The 18261-nt window shown below is 40.1% G+C and overlaps 1 protein-coding gene and 1 long non-coding RNA gene across 6 annotated transcripts in view; one reads left to right on the top strand and one right to left on the bottom strand.

The window, feature by feature from the left end:
* Positions 1-3317: 3317 nt before the first annotated feature.
* Positions 3318-18261, top strand: part of Fam133b (family with sequence similarity 133 member B) — an 18949-nt gene continuing 4005 nt past the window's right edge. For 2 of the 5 annotated variants that reach the window (XM_048340021.1, XM_048340020.1), the window contains exons 1-9: positions 3318-3440; positions 9192-9289; positions 10714-10792; positions 12071-12145; positions 12269-12301; positions 12728-12790; positions 13200-13292; positions 16249-16299; positions 17224-17316. In XM_048340021.1, the coding sequence (XP_048195978.1) occupies positions 3417-3440; positions 9192-9289; positions 10714-10792; positions 12071-12145; positions 12269-12301; positions 12728-12790; positions 13200-13292; positions 16249-16299; positions 17224-17316 (609 nt within the window). In that variant the 5' untranslated portion in view covers positions 3318-3416. Of the gene's footprint in view, positions 3441-9191; positions 9290-10713; positions 10793-12070; positions 12146-12268; positions 12302-12727; positions 12791-13199; positions 13293-16248; positions 16300-17223; positions 18081-18261 lie in introns of those variants that run through there. The other 3 variants (XM_048340019.1, XM_048340023.1, XM_048340022.1) reach the window with 3 other exon arrangements.
* Positions 7582-18261, bottom strand: part of LOC125347002 — a 22569-nt gene continuing 11889 nt past the window's right edge. Inside the window, exons 2-3 of the long non-coding RNA XR_007210084.1 lie at positions 13923-13925; positions 7582-7601 (exon numbers count right to left, since the gene is read on the bottom strand). This is a non-coding gene — a long non-coding RNA (uncharacterized LOC125347002). The remainder of the gene's footprint in view (positions 7602-13922; positions 13926-18261) is intronic.

The raw sequence follows: 18261 nt of genomic DNA, 5'->3' as shown, positions 1-18261 counted from the left end.
AAACACTTAACTGTTTGGATGGGACTCAAGGCCATGTTCTGCAAACTTAGATACTGACATAATGATGCTGTATTTTTCACACCATTTTTTATTTTTCATTCGCTATGACTATTGGTGGCAAAAGTTAATTTTGCAACCTCACTGACAGGGAGGCAGCTATGGTGATAGTAGGTGAGACTGCATGTCGTCCATATAAAGGTGTCTGGGAGCACTGAAGGGTTTTACAGGAAGATCATTTCTGTTCATGTTTGCCTACTTCTGTTCAACAATGTGTGCACAAGAGAAGTTCCTGACATACTACAAAATGGCTCTGCACTGCTGTTTTGATGTATGTAATCCCCTCTGCATGAAGTAGTAGATATGTATAAACTGACCTCCAGAATTTGTTGAATGCTCCTGATAGGATTCACCTTTTTGTTGTTTTAGTAGCTCAAAACAACACACATTTATAGTCTCCCATTTCTGTGGCTCTGCATGAAACATGGCTCTCTGGCTCAAGGTCTCTCACAAGCTGCTAACAATCACCGTGTGTGTGTGTGTGTGTGTGTGTGTGTGTGTGTGTGTGTGTGTCATGGGGGTTTGAACTCAGGATCTGGACGCTGAACCTCTGTGCTCAAAGCCAGCACCCTACCACTTGAGCCACAGTGCCAGTTCCAGTTTTCTGGTGGTTAATGGGAAATACAAGTCTCATGAATTTTCCTAACGGGGCTGACTTGGAACTGTGATCCTTGGATCTCAGCCTCCTAAGTAGCTTTAAGGATGACAGGCATGAGTCACCAGCTTTCGGCTCACCTTCATTTTTATAAGCCTTAAATCACACTGAAATTTTAAAAATCTAGAAGAAAATGTTAAGGGCAGATAACCTGGGTTGGGCTGGGAGGGATGAGAATGTTGAAAGAAAAAGATATTAAAAGTTGGGGCTGGGAATGTGGCTTAGTGGTAAAGTGCTTGCCTAGCATGCATGAAGCCCTGGGTCTGATTCCTCAGAAACAAACAGAAAAAGCCAGAAGTAGCTCTGTGGCTCAAGTAGTAGAGTGCTAACCTTGAGCAAATGAAGCTCAGTGACAGTGCCCAGGCCCAGAGTTCAAGCCCCAGGACTGGCCAAGAAAAAAAAAGTAAAAGTATCTGGTGTGTGTGTGTGTGTGTGTGTGTGTGTGTGTGTGTGTGTGTGTGTGTTAACAGAAAGGGAATCAGATACATTCAGAGTGTATTCTAAAAAAGGAGTATTATTCAGACCAATAATCCAATTTTTAAATGGGCAAAACATTTGAAATGGCCTTTCACCAAAAGAAGATAGAGAAATAAGTACCTAAGGGAATAAGGTGTATTATTCATTTATTTTAATGGAAATTGAAACCACAGTGAAGTACAACTAGTTAAAATTTCTTCAGTTGAAAACCTCAAATGTTGATGAACATGTAAAATAAACTCTCACTATTGACTGTGGGAATGCGACAGGATACAGTCACCTTGGAAAGAGTTGAGTTAAACATAACTTAGAAGCTAGGTGTGGTGGTACACACGTGTAATTCCAGTTTCTCAGGAGATGGGAGGCAGGAGGATCATCACTATGCAAAGCCAGCCTAGGCAAAAGTAGTTGATACCCTATTTGAGAAATAAAGTAAAAGAAGAACTGGGGCATGACCTAAGTAGTAGAGACCTTGCCTACTTTGCCCAGTGCTCTAGATTCAATCCCCAGCATTACCAAAAACAAAACAATACACAACCCAATTATCTCACTTGTAGGTATTTATAGAAAGAAATGGGAACTGTGTGTACAGTAACACGTATGTAAGTGTTCATAGCAGTTTTTTGTTTTTTTTTTTGTTTTTTTTTTTTTGGCCAGTCCTGGGCCTTGGACTCAAGGCCTGAGCACCCTCCCTGGCTTCTTCCCGCTCAAGGCTAGCACTCTGCCACCTGAGCCACAGCGCCCCTTCTGGCCGTTTTCCATATATGTGGTGCTGGGGAATCGAACTGAGAGCTTCATGTGTAGGAGGCAAGCACTCTTGCCACTAGGCCATATTCCCAGCCCCCATAGCAGTTTTTTCATAAGTAAAATCTAGAAATAATTCAAACATCAATGAAATGATTAAATTGATAAACAACACCTGACATATAAATATGATGGAATACTTACTACTCAACAATAAAAAAAAGTAGAACTATGGATAGCCGAGTGTTGTGTATGTGTGTAAATCCACCATGTGAAATTCTAGAAAAATAAAAACTGTAGTGACAGAAAACAGATCTCTAGTTTCCAGAGGCTAGGATGTAGAGAAGGAGATTAACTACAAAAGGGCACATGAGAATATTTTAGAGACATAAATGTTCCATAACATTTGTCACATTCATCAAATGATACATTGTAAATGATGGATTTTATTCTATGTACATACATTTTAATAAGGTGTACCTCAGTAAAACGGATCCTTGGGTGGCAGAGAGTATAGTGGGTTTCAAACTCAGGGCCTTGACCTTGCTAGAGAGGCATTCTACCACTTGAGCCACATCTCCAACCCCTTTTTGCATTAGTTATTTTTAAAGCAGGGACTCACTATACTCAGACCATCCTGAGGTCTGCTCAACCTTCTTGTGCTTCCACACTTCTCTGAGGATGCAGGCATGTGCTATTGCACCCAGCCATTAGTTCAGATGGAGCTTCAGCCTACTAGGCTGCTCTCAAATCATAATATCTCCCCTCATTTCTGACTCTTGAGTATCCAGAATTACAGGTTTGAGCCCCTTCAAACTGATTCTTTAAGAATTTCAAGATATTCTTTTTCAATGCCAACAAAAACCAGCCAACAGTCACCTGAAGAAGAGATTGATGAAGGAATAAGAGTAACCCTGAAGAAAATGGTAAGAATGAAAAACAGCTGGGCACTGGGAGCTCACACACCTGTAAGCCTAGCTACGCAGGAGACGGAGATCTGAGGATTGGAGTTCAAGGCTAACCCAAACAGAAAAGTCTGTGAGACTCTTATCTCCACTTAATCACCAAAAAGCTACAGGTGGAGCTGTGACTCGAGTGGTAGAGCCGTAGATTTGAGCACAAATGCTCAGAGATAGCACCTAGGCCCTGAGTTCAAGCCCCAAGACTAGCACACATGCACATACATATAGAAGAAGAAAAAAAGGAGGATAAGGGATAATGAAAGCGCTAATGAGAAGAATATACCATATTCATTTACAGGTATTATGTATCTTATGATATTGGAACTAATATCTGCCTATACCGCTTCTCCCAGGCGGCAGGGGGCGCTGTGGCCAGGCGCGGCCTTCGGGTCGCACGCGGCGCCGCTCTCTACGCGACGTAGAGAAGGGGCAGTAAGACTCGCGGCGGGCCCGCTTACGCTGTGTCTGTGGCCTGGCTTTTTTTCCCCGCCGTTGTCTTGCCGAGTGGCTAACCCAGCATCATGGGGAAGCGGGACAACCGCGTGGTGAGTATCTGAGGAAGAGAACAAGGGGGTGAGTGATGCGAAGGCCCGGCGCCGGGCCCCCTCGCCGGGGAGGCCGGAGGGCTGCGGCCGCGCTGGGACCTGGGCCCATAGACCCGGCACCCCCACACACCCCACCCCGTTCCCTCGCGCGTGCGCCGCACACGCAGTTGGCGCCTTGGGGCCCCAGCCCTGCCTGCTCTCTTCCCGCACCCCCATCCCAAGGCTGCTTGGGGGCTCTGTGTGCCATCTCCCCTCCCGCAGGAGCCAAACAGCACGGTGTTTAGGCCGGGAAAGATGCTCCTTCCTTAGTGTTCGTTCCCAAGTCAGGGGCCCCTCCGCGGGCCTCGCTCACCCGGGTGGGCGCCCCTTGGCTGGCGTACCCGGGCGGGCTGCGGGCGCGGCGGCCTCGGAAGTGACCCCTGCTCCCCCCCGGAACAAGGAGCGCGCCGGCTCAGCGACCCGCGGGTTGGCTCGTGGCCTCCGCACAGGGATGGAGCGTGTGAAAATAGTTGCCCCGCAGACTTTGTGGCCCGTGACTAGTGACTTGACTTCTCCGAAACGGCTTCCTCTTTTATTAAAGGGACTCCTCGTTGTTCACAACCTTGCAGAATAGTTAGGATCCCACAAGTCTAGACGACGCCCGAGTGAGTGTGTGCGTGCCCAGGCGACTTCCGTTTGTGGAAGGATAGCATTGCTCATCTTAAAACCTTCTGTTTTCTTCTTACCTAGTGTTCTTAATGGAGAAGGTTTAGGAACCACTGTGGCCATAAACCATGATTACAAGGTTAAGGGCAGCTCTTTCCTCCTGGCTGCAGATGAGGTCTCTGTTGGTGACTATGAGTTGATATGGTGGGGTTCTGGGACATCCTCACGTTTGAGTTATTAGACTGTTTGGGTTCGTGTAATGCCTTCTCTCACTTTCTCCCTCCCTTCCTGTCTCCCTCTTTCCTCTCATCTCTCTTTATCACTTGAGCCACAGCCCCCCATTTTCGGCCTTTCTGAGTAGTTTGAGATGAGTCTCTTGGACTTTTCCTGTCCTGACTGGATTTGAACCTCAAGCCTCACTCAGCCTCCTTAGCTAGCACCAGCGCTAGGTAGGCTACTTGTGATGTCTTCTAAAGCTTAAAAATCACCTGACTGGATACAGTTTCTTTCAGAGGATTCATTTGTTTCTTTACTGAGGAAAAAGTTTGGTTTACATATTTCTTTTAGATGCTTGAAAAAACATCAAATTAGCTTCATTTACTAGAGCGCTGTTGAGGAGGAGGGGTTCCTGGGGCTTGAATTCAGATCTTGAGTGCTATCCCTGAGCTTCTTTGCTCCTGGCTAGAGCTCTACCACTTGAGCCACAGCTCCATTTCTGGCGTGTGTGTGTGTGTGTTTGTTTATGTGTTTATTTGGGCCTAAGAATCTCCCAGACTTTCCTGCCAGAGCTGGCTTTGAACTAGGATCCTCAGAGCTTAGCCTCCTGAGTAGCTTGGATTACAGGTGTGAGCCACAGGCCACCAGCAAAACATTTTGGTAATAACTCAGTGTGTTGTGTTGGCATGCTGTCATGGCGCACAGTGTTCAGGTAACTTTTTGTTAGCACTTCAAAGACTAAGTGAAAAAATGAAACTAACAAGTTGAAGACATGCATGGTCCAATTTATAATTCATTCTCCTTGTTGTGGGATTATGTAGACAGTGACCAAAACTGTGTCTTCTTACAGTGCATCATAACTCTTGATTTATTTTACAGCAGTTTCAGGTTGGCAGCAAACAGAAAGATAACAAAGGTAGCCAGTGTACCTTCTGCTCCCCCATATACATAGCCTCCCCATTATCATCCTCCCCAACCAGAATGGTATCAGAGTGGTTACAGTTAATTAACTTAGAATGACACATCACTGTCAATCCTAAGGCAGTGGTGCTCACTGTTGGTATTGTACATTCTGTTGCAGGTGTGGACAAATTTGCAACATGCATCCACATTATGATACCATCCAGAGTACTACATTGCCTTAAAAATGTCTGTGCTCTGTCATTCTTTGCCCACCCTTACCCCACCAAGACCATTGGTCTTTCTGGCTCTGTATGTTTTGCTGTAACATGTTTTTTCAGTAACAAATTTTTTTTGTTTTTGTTTTTTGTTTTTTTTTTTTTGCCGGTCCTGGGCCTTGGACTCAGGGCCTGAGTGCTGTTCCTGGCTTCCTTTTGCTCAAGGCTAGCACTCTGCCACTTGAGCCACAGCGCCACTTCTGGTCGTTTTCTATATATGTGGTGCTGGGCAATCGAACCCAGGGCTTCATGTACACGAGGCAAGCACTCTTGCCACTAGGCCATATTCCCAGCCCAGTAACAAATGTTTGTCTCTGGAAATATTGCCCTTTTTTTCAGATGCTCTCAAGAATAATTGAGATTTTTTTTATGTTGATGATACTGTCATGGTTTTAGAAATAATTGGATCATTTTTTAAAACAAATTTAAGGTTGGACAATTTTTTGAAAAATAGATTATTTTTAGAGCAGTTTCAGATTGACAGCAAAATTGAGCAGGAAGTACAGAGCGTTCCTGCGTATATACACCCACATAGCCACCTCCCTAATCAACGGGACAGCAGTACTTTTGTTCACGATCCATGAACCCCCAGTCCATGAACATGGTCACGCCAAGTCCACAGTTTACATTAGGGTTCCCTTTTTGTGTACATTGTTGAACAGTATTTTTAAATGAAAATTTTAATATTCAACATTTATAAAGGACTCAAGTTCATATGGGACCGTTGTTTCTGAAAGCATCCTTTATGTTCTTTTCTGTTCATGCTGTCTACATTGTGTCTCCTAGGTAAAAACTGGTACTCAAAAACAGCAAATTAAATACTGTAGGTTATACCTTAACAGTTGTACTGTATTGTTCTTTTGTTACCTGCCAACATATATAAATAAATTACATGAATGTATAAATATATACCTGCCAACATATAAATATATATTATATGTGTATGTATGTACACACACATACATACATTCCCTTGAGCCCAATTTACTATCCTGAGTTTTATTAGCAAATCCTTTCCTGTTACCAAACTCAGCCATGTGGAGCCAATTATAGTCACATAGGAATATGAAAGTTTGAACTATGAACATATAGTATTTTAAATGATTAAGTCATCGTGAGATGTTAAATTGCTTTTTTTCCTCTTTGGTCATGGCGCTTGAACTTGAGGCCTGAGCACCGTTCCTGAGCTCTTCTGCTCAATCAAGTTTAGCGTTCTACTACTTTGAGCCACAGTGCCACTGCTGCCTTTCTGGTAGTTAATTGGAGATGAGAGCCTCACCAACTTCCTTGCCTGGTCTGGCTTTGAACGGTGATCCTCATATCTATCTCAGCCTCTTAAGTAGTTAGGATTACAGGTGAGAGCCATTAGCACCAGACAAATTGCATTTTGGGCTAATAACTCACCTCCTTAATGTGAAGAGTATTATTTTAAAACATTATCGCATAAGTAAAAGCCCTGAGTATTTTGCATGGAACCTAGCACGTAACCTAGCTTAGTAAATAAATAGGAGAATTTGGAGTGTACTATTTGTGTTCAGAAGCTTAAAAGTTTTACTACTTAATAGTAATTGTAATTGTACCTCAATTATCTGTAATTCTCCTAGCACATGAGTACTGCTTTGCTAATATTTTTGTCTGAAGTGAAGGATAGGTTCATATGTACTTTGGAAAAATAGTGTGACAAACTGGCATTCGAATTTTAATATATTTTTACAGTATTTGATAAAACATTGAAGTCTGGCTGGATGCTGGTGGCTCACATCTGTAATCCTAGCTACTCAGGAGGTAGAGATTTGAGGATATCGTCTGAAGCTCAGGCAGACATCTGGGAGATTTTTTTTTTTTTTTTTTTTTTTTTTGCCAGTCCTGGGCCTTGGACTCAGGGCCTGAGCACCATCCCTGGCTTCTTCCCACTCAAGGCTAGCACTCTGCCACCTGAGCCACAGTGCCCCTTCTGGCCGTTTTCCATATATGTGGTGCTGGGGAATCGAACTGAGAGCTTCATGTGTAGGAGGCAAGCACTCTTGCTACTAGGCCATATTCCCAGCCCCCATCTGGGAGATTTTTATCTCCAATTAGCCAGAAGTGGAGATGTATGTGGCTCAAGTGGTAGAGTACCAGCCTTGAGAGAAAAGCCAAGTAAGAGCATTAGTCCCTGAGTACAAGCCCTTGAACCAGCACATCGACACGTGCACACACAAATTGAAGCTGTTATACATAGTGAATATTGTGACTTTGAAACAGAGAATAAAAAATTGGCATTGTACTTTGTGAATTTCCATATAAGCACTCTTTGCTTAATGGGAGTGGCAGTATTGTTTACCTTGATTTTTATTTATATATTTATTTCATAAAGGTGCTGAGTTCCTTAAAATCCTTTTTTTTTTTTTTTTTTGGTATATGAAATGGTAAAAAGAAATGTCTCAATTCACACTTTGTTGCACCTGAATCCAGATTTATAAAACTGTATAGGCACTTAAGACAGTAAATTTTTGGTAACTTGTTTTTACCTTTCACCAAAGAAATGGAAAACATTTTTCCATATCAAGAGCTTCATTTGTTTGTTGCGGAGGGGGTGGGGTGGGGGGAGGGGAGGGTTGAACTCAGGACCTGGGTGCTATTCCTTGGCTTTTTTGCCAAGGCTAGTGCTCTACCAATTGCCACAGTTCCACTTGTGGTTTTTTGCTAACTAGTTGGAAATAAAGTCTCACAGACTACCCAGGCTGGCTTTGAACTGTGGTCCTGATCTCAGCCTTCTGGGTAGCTAGAATTACAGGTGTGAACCACAGAGCCCAACAGCTCTACCTCTTAAACCACACACATAACCCTCTTACCCCAATCCTTCTGTTTTTAATAGGGTCTTGCTAACTTTGCTTGACCTGGTCTTGAACTCAGTCCTTCTGCCTCCTAAGTAACTGGGACAGGCATATGCTTCCACTTGAGTTTTCCTAATGACTAGTGATGTCAAACTTTTTCATGTGCTTATTTGCCATTGACGGTGTGTTTGGAGAAATGTGTATTCACAGCCATTGCTTTCTTTTGGATTATGTTATTATTTTGGAGTTTGGTTAAGTTATAGCAGTTTCTTATATACTCTAGATACTATTCTCTTATCATATATATGGCCTGAAAATATTTTCTGTGAACTCTCTTCACTTTTTTATATCTTTTGATCAAACACTTCTAGTTTTCATGAAGTCCTATTTTTTATTTTCTGTGTACAATTTAATCTACCACCATAGATAGGTACAGTGTGTCCCTGAGCTTTTGTGCTCAAGAGTAGCTCTACCACTTGAGCCACAGCTTCACTTCCAGTTTCCTGGTGGTTAATTGGAAATAAAGAGTCTCACAGACTTTCCTGCCTGGGCTGGCTTTGAGCCAAGATCTTTAGCTCTCAGCCTCCTGAGCAGGTAGGATTACAAGGCTGAGCCACTAGTGCCTGGCTGTCAGAGTATTTCTTGGGTTGTAGAATACACAGTAAATTTAGACTTAAGTCTTCTTTGGAGTTGAATTTCTTAATTTACTAGTAAGCACAGTATGATCACCCTTACTTGGTTATTTGGTTTTAGGATAAACCACTACAAAGCTGTCACTCACTAGGTGAGAGGTGTCATTATTTCATTGAATCTCTGGTAATAAAGCAGATAGTATAAATGAGCATTTATATTTTTAGTAGTTGTTTTAATGGAATTAATTGTGTTCTTTCCTCAAGGCCTACATGAATCCAATAGCAATGGCCAGATCAAGGGGGCCAATCCAGTCTTCGGGGCCCACGATCCAGGATTATCTAAATCGACCAAGACCTACCTGGTATTTGTGAAATAATTTACTGGCTTATAACCTTTTAATAAACATAGCTGATTCTTACAACTCTTATTGCTGGATAACTTTTGTTTTTGGGGCTTGCAAGGAGGCTACCTAAAATTGTAAGTTTGAGGAACCATGCCCTTTATTGAGAGCTAACCAGATTTTAGGAAGGATAATGTTCAGCTTTGTTTATAGGTTTTCTGCTGGCTTTTCAGTAAATTAGAAACGTTTACTGAATAACTAATCTTTTGTAAATAAAGCATTTTAGTATATACCTTGTTATTTTTTAGTATGTCTTCCTTATTAGTAGTACCTTGGGCTAGTTAATTCATAAGAGAACTCACAAGGGTCTCAGCAGATAATTCCATGCCTGGTAACATTCATGATGTGAAAAGATTCCAGGGACAATCAGCAAAGAAAAAGTTGCGTGGGAAAACAGGAGAAGCCTGGCACTGGCTTCCAAGGTTCTCACCCAATGAAGTTATAATTATAAAAGACATTCTTAATTCTCTCCACAGGGAGTTTGACAACACATGAAATGTTGCTGGCCTGGGAGGTTCATTAGAGACTTGATACAACTGTTGTTATTTGTAGGCTGGGTATGCGATCTAAAATTTCAAGTTCCCAGAGGGAAGCAGCTCTTGAACCTAAACTGTCCTGCACAGTTTACTCTTAAGTAAACTATTCTTAATCAGGGAAAAGAAACCTCCAGAATCTCAGTTCCCAGATGCTCACTTTGGGCCAGTTTTGTAAGGAGGCTTTTCTAACAATTAGCATTCGATTTCTGCAGATGTGTCAGGAACATGACTAAATGGGAATATGTAGTAATTAAAATGTGTCAGACTAGTGGGTAGCCCTTAGTTCACACTAACACTGCAGCTGTATGACCTTGGGCAGATCTCTTACCTTTTGCTAACTCCAGTCTGTCTGTAAAATGGAAGTACATATTACCTTTTCTCACAAGGTTGTTGTGATGATTAAATGAAAATGTACATAAGCAGTGTCTGTTGTAATTGTTGCTGTCCCCTGTGTTAAGTCTTAGAATCCATGTATAGAAGAGGAATGATAATCATCTATTGGGGCTGGGCATATGGCCTAGAGGTAAAGTGCTCGCCTCGTATACATGAAGCCCTGGGTTCGATTCCTCAGCACCACATATAAAGAAAAAGCCAGAAGTGGCACTGTGGCTCAAGTGGTAGAGTACTAGCTTTGAGCCAAAAGAAGCCAGGGACTGTGCTCAGGCCCTGAATCTGAGCCCCAGGACTGGCAAAAAAACAACAAATATGTGTGTGTGTATGTGTATGTATGTATGTATATATGTATATATATGAGTCATCTATTTAAATGATATGAACAAATTATGAAATTGTGAACGTCCATCTGATTTGAAGTGCTTAAAACCTTATTTGTACATTCTGTTTTTTAAGGGAGGAAGTAAAAGAACAACTAGAAAAGAAAAAGAAAGGCTCCAAGGCTTTGGCTGAATTTGAAGAAAAAATGAATGAGGTTTGTTAACAGTATCTCTTAAAGAGACTAATCTTTTTTTTCTTACAATAAAAGTAAAATCCTTTTTGTATGTTTTACTTGTAGTTAACCAAGCATTTGGATATAGTTCTTTAGGTTAAGATGTCTCTTCATTTTAGCAGTAATATTAAGTTGAATACATATTTGTGTTTAAATGTATACTTTCTTTTAAAAATAAGAGAATAAGCTGGTGCTAGTGGCTCATGCCTGTAATCCTAGCTACTCAGAAGACTGAGATCTGAAGGTAATAGTTTAAAGCTAGCCCAGGCAAGAAATTCTATGAGACTCATCTCCAGAAAACTGTTGCCAAAAGCCAGAAGTAGAGCTGTGGCTCATGTGGTAGAATGCTAGCCTTGAGCACAAAGGCTCATGGATGGTACCCAGAGTTCAAGTGTCAGGACCAGCACTGAATGATTGAGAGAGAGACTTAACCATCTAATGTTAGTCCCTAGGAACACTCTCACTCCACCCATTCTCCATCTTAACCTGGAATTTCCATAGTGTCCATAGTGCTGCTTGTTTCTGATTGCAAACATATATGTATGTTCCAACCATAGTGAAGAACCCAGCTATTAGTCTGGAAAGAGAGTCTTAACTATCTTTATTGAAAAGAAAACAGGCCATGGTCTCAGCAATAATATCTATCTCTCTATATGATATTCAGTAGGGTACTCTTCCAAAATAGCAAGTAGAGGCTCCTTGGTGATAGAGTGAAAGATGGAACTTAGAGTTGCTTGAGGTTTTGTTTTTTTATCCCCTTTGTACCAATACAGGGATTTGAACTCAGGTTCTTGAGTAATCTCAGCTTTTTTGCTCACAGCTGATAGCTGGCATTTTGCCATTTGAATGCTTCCAATTTGAGTGTTTTGCTGGTCAATTGGAGCTAGGAGTCTCTTGGATTTGTCTGCCCACACTGGCTTCAAACCTCAGTCCTGTCCCGTGTCCCACCCCCCTCCCCATCAGCCTCCTGAGTAGCTAGTATTATAGGTGTGAGCCACTAGCATGTGGTTTGGAATGAGCCTGGAGTCTCAGTCCTGCGCTCAAACAATCTTCCAGCCTCAGCTGCCCAAGAAGCTGGGATCGCAGACATATAGCCATAGTGTGTCCACCACTGCAAGCCATAGTATTTTTTGACCAATTAAAAGCAGGGATACTTGAGAAACAACAGCATGGGTAGGAGGTAGTACTGGATGTCTCTATATATTGAGTCTGTTTAGAAGAGATCAATAGCTTCTGATAGTGTCTATAACTTTTTTGCAGAACTGGAAGAAAGAGCTAGAAAAACACAGGGAGAAATTATTAAGTGGAAATGAGAGCTCATCTAAAAAAAGACAGGTAATGCCATTTTAATTTATTGCTATTCTTAATCTCTTTGTCGAATTTTCATACTAAAACCATTAGCAGATGCACTTGATAACTCACATCAACTTATTTAGTCTCATATTTGTTTCCATATAGAGAAAGAAAAAAGAAAAGAAGAAAGCTGGTAGGGTGAGCAAAAGTTTTCTATTTTTATAAATATTGCAATTAAAGAGTATTTAAAAACGTAAGGATAATTTAATCTTTATGCTAAAAGTAACTTAAGACTAGGTGAATTAAGCAGCAGGAAGGTCATTTGGCTGTGATGAGTGGCAGTGTTCTGTCAATAACATGGAAGATGCCAACCTCCTTGTAATCTTGTAACTTCTCTGCTGCTGTTAGGGAAGACAGTTGATCACCATTGCCATATATATTATCATCTTGTTGAGATTTTTGAAGGGAGGATGGGAGTGAGACTTACATTTTAATATTTAAATCTTATGAATATGGCATCTATTTCTCAGATACTAGATTGATTTCACTAAGTTCTTGAGAGACTTGATAAATGAAAACAATTCCCGCATCTCACAAGCTTTAATTGTTTTGTGCTTGGTCAAGTATTCATCTTCTTCTTCATCAAGCTCTGATTCTTCCAGCAGTTCTTCAGACTCTGAAGATGAGGTAAGGTTCACTTGGAATAGCTCATAAAATAATGTCTTTATACTTTTTAATATGAAACCTATAAAGTACCTGTTATAGGACTGACATGAATAAATGAAATTCTTTTAATAATTGGTATGTTTTTACTTTTTAAAGATATATTTGATTCACAAAATATGAAAAGAAGAAAAATATATGAAAAATCTAAAATGCTATTTGACTAGATGTTAAGGTTTATATGTGCTTCAGTTCACTTGACTTATAAAACAAGAAAGTGGTTTGTTACATTATGAATATTAACTAAAGAATAATGCATGTTTACAAGCAGGTCCTTCCATTAGGTTTTTTTCATTAATAAAATTTGAATATTAGTGAATTACAGTAATTACATTTCTGAAAGAGAAAGCAATTTTTTAAATGTTTTATATAGGATAAGAAACAAGCAAAAAGGAGAAAGAAAAAGAAGAACCGTTCACATAAATCTTCTGAAAGCTCTATGTCAGAAACTGAGTCAGACAGTAAGGTAAAATGATTTAAGTTGTTAACATTTTAGATAACAAAAACACTTAATTTCTTCTCTTAGTTCTTGCTGTCTTGAATTGTTTTTAAAGTTTTTATTCTTTGAGGTTCCATGCCACCTTACTAATAATGTTTAGATGCCATTTAATAATTCTAAGTCCTTTCACATATCTCCTTGTCTCCATATACTCATGATTTGCCATTTTTACAAAGAGTTGAAGTTCAGAGGGGTAAAAAAAAAATCTTGTTTAAATTCATGCACCTAGTATTAAACTAGACAATCAGTATACATATTCCGCCCCCCCCCCCTTGGTGTACTGAATTCAAGGCTTTGTTTTTGCAAGACAGGGACTATACCACAGAGCTATACCTCCAGCCCTTCTTTGTACTGGTTATTATTATTATTGTATTTTTGTGTGTACTAGAGCTTGAACTCAGGACCAGGGTGCCCTCCTTTAGTTTTTGTGCTCAAGACTAATGATCTACCACTTGAGCCATACTTCTGGCTTTTTGCTGGAGATAAGAGACTCATGAACTTTTCTGCCCTGGCCCACTCTGAACCACCGTTCTCAGACAGGCATGAGCCACCAGCACCCAGCACTGGTTATTTTGAGATAGTATTTTGCTTCTGGACCAGCTTTTGATTAATGGATGGTATCTCAGAGAGTTTTCTGCCACACTGTCCTGGAACTGAGGTGCTCCTGTTTTCATCCTCCCACGCAGCTGGGATGATAGGTTTGCATACCTCACTCAGCTAGAATTTGAATCAATATCTCTGAATTTGAATCAATGTCTGGTTCATTATTCTGTACTAACCAAAATTATCAGACACAGCTGTCAGAATATAGTGATTATTTTAGAAATGAAGAGGCTTAGTATAAAAATCCTCATTTCAGGCTGGGAATGTGGTTTAGTGGCAGAGTGCTTGCCTAGCATGCATGAAGCCCTGCGTTCGATTCCTCAATACTACATAAACAGAAAAAGCTGGAAGTGGCACTGTGGCTCAAGTGGTAGAATGGCTAGCCTTGATCAAAAGAAGCTCAGGGATAGTGCCCAGGCCCTGAGGTTCTGAGTTCAAGTCCCAGGACTGGCCAAAAAAAAGTTGATTTCAGTGGCTAAGAATGTATCTCAGTTGTAAAGTATATGCTTAGCACGCACAAGGACTTAAATTCAGTGTTGCACACAAAAGACAAAAGTCTCAAGTCTGACTTTGTAAGTCTGATTAGGCTCAGAAGGAGTCATAATTTTGACAGATACCCAATACCCTGTCTGATTCTGATACAGAGGTATCATCCATGGACCAAAAATTGACAAATACAGTTCTAGGTTCTCAGGAAACTAAAGCATCTGTTTGAATTTTGCACAAGATGTCAGTGTGCCCCAGCCCCAAATCTAGAAAGCAACCAAGAAATGGTGATTTTCTCTTTTTTAAATCATCTTAATGATACAAAGAGGTTCCATAGTATTTACATATATATGTATATAATTTATTTGGGGAAATTCATCACACCTATAGTTTGTTGGTTTATGATAGTGCTGGGGTTTGAACTCAGGGTTTAGACAGGTTTTCTACCTTGAGCCACTCTCCCAGCCCTTTTGGTGTTATTTTTCTGAGTTAAAATCTCACTTTTAGGGCTGGGGATATAGCCTAGTGGCAAGAGTGCCTGCCTCGGATACACGAGGCCCTAGGTTCGATTCCCCAGCACCACATATACATAAAAAATGGCCAGAAGCGGCGCTGTGGCTCAAGAGGCAGAGTGCTAGCCTTGAGCGGGAAGAAGCCAGGGACAGTGCTCAGGCCCTGAGTCCAAGGCCCAGGACTGGCCAAAAAAAAAAAAATCTCACTTTTATGTCCTCACTAGCCTAGACTATAATTTTTCTGTTTTTGTGCTTTCCCGTGGTGCTGAGATAACACACATAAGCATAACACCCAGTCATTGTGTTTTCCCCACACCTGGGATGACAGGTGCTCCATAGTTGGTCAAGGAGAACTTTTTTTTTGCCAGACAGGCCTTGAACCATACATAATGCCCCAATCCCTGCCTCCCAAAGTAACAAGGATTACAGGTTTGTGTCACTGCAGTTTATGTTGCTTTTCTCAAGCTCTCTCTCCTCCCTTGTTTTTCTTCTAAAGCAGCAGTCTCATGATAATGATAGCTAACATTTTCTGAAGGTGGGGGGAGGGAGGTATTTTCTGCACTTGACTATCAATTCCTTAATCCTGTTAGATAATTATAAAGTAGACAAGAAAACTGTAGGCTCAGGGATACTAATTGCTACAACTAAGAGATTAAAAACAAAATTTCTTAGCTCTGCTACTGATGAGTGGGCCAGTCAAATTAGTGGGTGCTGAGCAACAGTATAAACTAGAAATGCAGGGAAAATAGGCAGTAGCCTAAAATTCTATTTAAAAATCAGCCACCTAATAGACAAATATCCTGACACATATCCTGATTCTAGACCTAAAGTAATAATATGACATAATTAAGAAGGGGAAGTCTACTTGAAGTGGGGGAAACAATGGGAGAAGGTGATTAGGTGAACAAGATCAAAGTACTTTGGGAAAATATTGTAAATAAACCCACTAACAAATTCAAAAAAGAAAAAGAGGCAAGGAGGAACTGAATATACATGTGTGGTATTGTTACCACTACTAACCCTTGTAATTAACATACATTATAAAATAAAAGCAACATAAAGTCACATGGGTATTTCAGGCAATTTTGGAAATACATAGATTTGATACATAGTCTAATAAAGCCTATTTGCTTATAAGCAAATATTTAACAGATTTCTCTTTTATTTTCAGAATAATGCTAGCATTAAAATAAACTTTTCCCATCATAAGCAAGTCATTTTGGATTTTAGTTTTTGTTCTATAATGCTATACCTTTTACATTTAAAATCGACTTGTGTGTTTCGTATTATATATAGATACTTACGCATATATATTTGTTTAGGATAGTTTTAAAAAGAAAAAGAAATCAAAGGATGTGACTGAGAAAGAAAAGGTAATTTTCACACTGCCTTAAGATAATCTATTTTACAACATTTAATTGACCTCAAGAAACTAACAATGATGTAAATAAGTAAAAAATACATTTATTTTTGCTTTTATGGCATTTCATGTTGTTGTAAGAAAAAATTTTCATACAGCTTCATTATTGAAGGTTAAAAATTAGAAGATATTCCTATGGCAAGTTTGAATTTGTATTTTAATGGATTAGCTCAGATTTAAAATATAATGAAAATTCAACCTTTCCTTTGTTTATGCAAGGTACTTTTTTGTGGAGGAATATGGTATTGGGGTTTGAGCTCAGAACCTCATGCTTGCTAGGCAGTTCTAACACTGAGCCATGCCTCCAGTCCTGCTTTTCACCCAAATTACTTTTGAGATACAGTCTCCTACCTGGGAATGCACCTGGATCGCGAGTCATTAATTTTAGACTCCTGTTGTTGTGAGGCTTATAGTTGTATGCAATAGCATCCAGCTTCCCCCTGAAGATGGAGTCTTACAGACTTTAATTTTACTTTGTTTGGTTGGGAACTGTAATCCTACAATTCTTAGCCTCCCATATAGCTAAAGGTATAACAGGTGCATACTACTGCACTCACCTATGAGGTGGAGATGGGTTTCACAGACTTTTCTTCCTGAGCTGTCCTGGAAGTGGAATCCTCCCATTCTAGAGAAATATGGAGGATATCATATCTAAATGCATATGTTGTTACATTGTTTAATTTTTTTTAATTACCTTGTGGGATTAATGGTTAAATCCTGATAAATGTCACCATTTTTAGATATTTCTAAATTGAAAAATGGGTGATTTTCTGATTGGGAGAATTCTTAGAACTTAAACAAAATTTGTGTTGTATCTTTTGTGTTTGTATTGTATTAGAAACAATATCTTTATGTTACACTTATTTATTTGTCATAGGACATTAAAGGACTTGGCAGAAAAAGAAAGATGTATCCTGAAGATAAACCCTTATCATCTGGGTCCTTGTCAGAATCAGATTATGCTGAGGAGGTAAGTAAAAGAAATGATGCTTGTTCCTTCAGAATTTGTTTGGCATTCCTCCAGAAGGTAATTATGACCATTATTTTAGTAATTCTCCATACTTCCTCATGGTTCCCAATATCTAATTTTTACTCTTCTAGTATCTTTCTGTACTGAGGTTCTGAGTATATGAAAGAAACGTGTAACTATAGCAATTGAATCCAGCATTTTTATATGGTTAAAATAGACTGTCCAACTTCCTGTTTTTGTTTTGAGCATATAGTAGAGTCGAAAGATGCAAAACAAATGTTGGCATGATGTTTGCAAAATGAAGGAGAATGAGGCTGTTTCTCAATCTGTTTCTGTTTAACAATCTGCATCTAGTCCATTCTTAGTTAATTTTGATTAGGTACTTATATAATCTTTAGTGTTTTTCACCTTGATTTTTTCATCTGTAAGTAGAAGTCGTGTCATATTACGTTATTGCGGCAACTAAGTGAGATGATTGTGAAAGGCCTTAGAGAACACATGGGTCAGAGTAAATGATGCTTCAAGTTTCCATAACTCTTAGCAGAAAATCTAACCCAACAGTGCACTAAAGTCATTTTGAATTTGCAGCTTTCTTTAGAGATCTACATATTCACTCCCAACAGTGCAATAAAAAGAGTTGAGATTCTGATCTTTCATTAAAAGGAGAGCTTGAGCTGGGCACCAGTGGCTCATCCTTGTCGTCCTAGCTAGTCAGGACGCTGAGATCTGAGGATTGTGGTTTGAGGCCAGCCCAGGCAGGAAACTCCTGGAGACTTTTATCTCAAGTTAACCACAGAAAAAGCCTGACGTGGCACTGTGGCTCAAGTGGTAGAGTGGTAGCCTTGAACAAAAGGAGCTCAGGGACAGAGCCCTGGCCCCAGGACCAGCCCAAAAAAAAGTGCTGTTTTTTTTCTGGTTCCGTCTCTTTTTCTGTGCCAGTCTGCT

The sequence above is a fragment of the Perognathus longimembris genome, chromosome 2, assembly GCF_023159225.1.
Source record: "Perognathus longimembris pacificus isolate PPM17 chromosome 2, ASM2315922v1, whole genome shotgun sequence".
In the NCBI taxonomy this organism is placed as follows: Eukaryota; Metazoa; Chordata; class Mammalia; order Rodentia; family Heteromyidae; genus Perognathus; species Perognathus longimembris.
The sequence above is the reverse complement of the archived record's forward strand: the minus strand, read 5'-3'. Positions and strand labels throughout refer to the sequence as shown.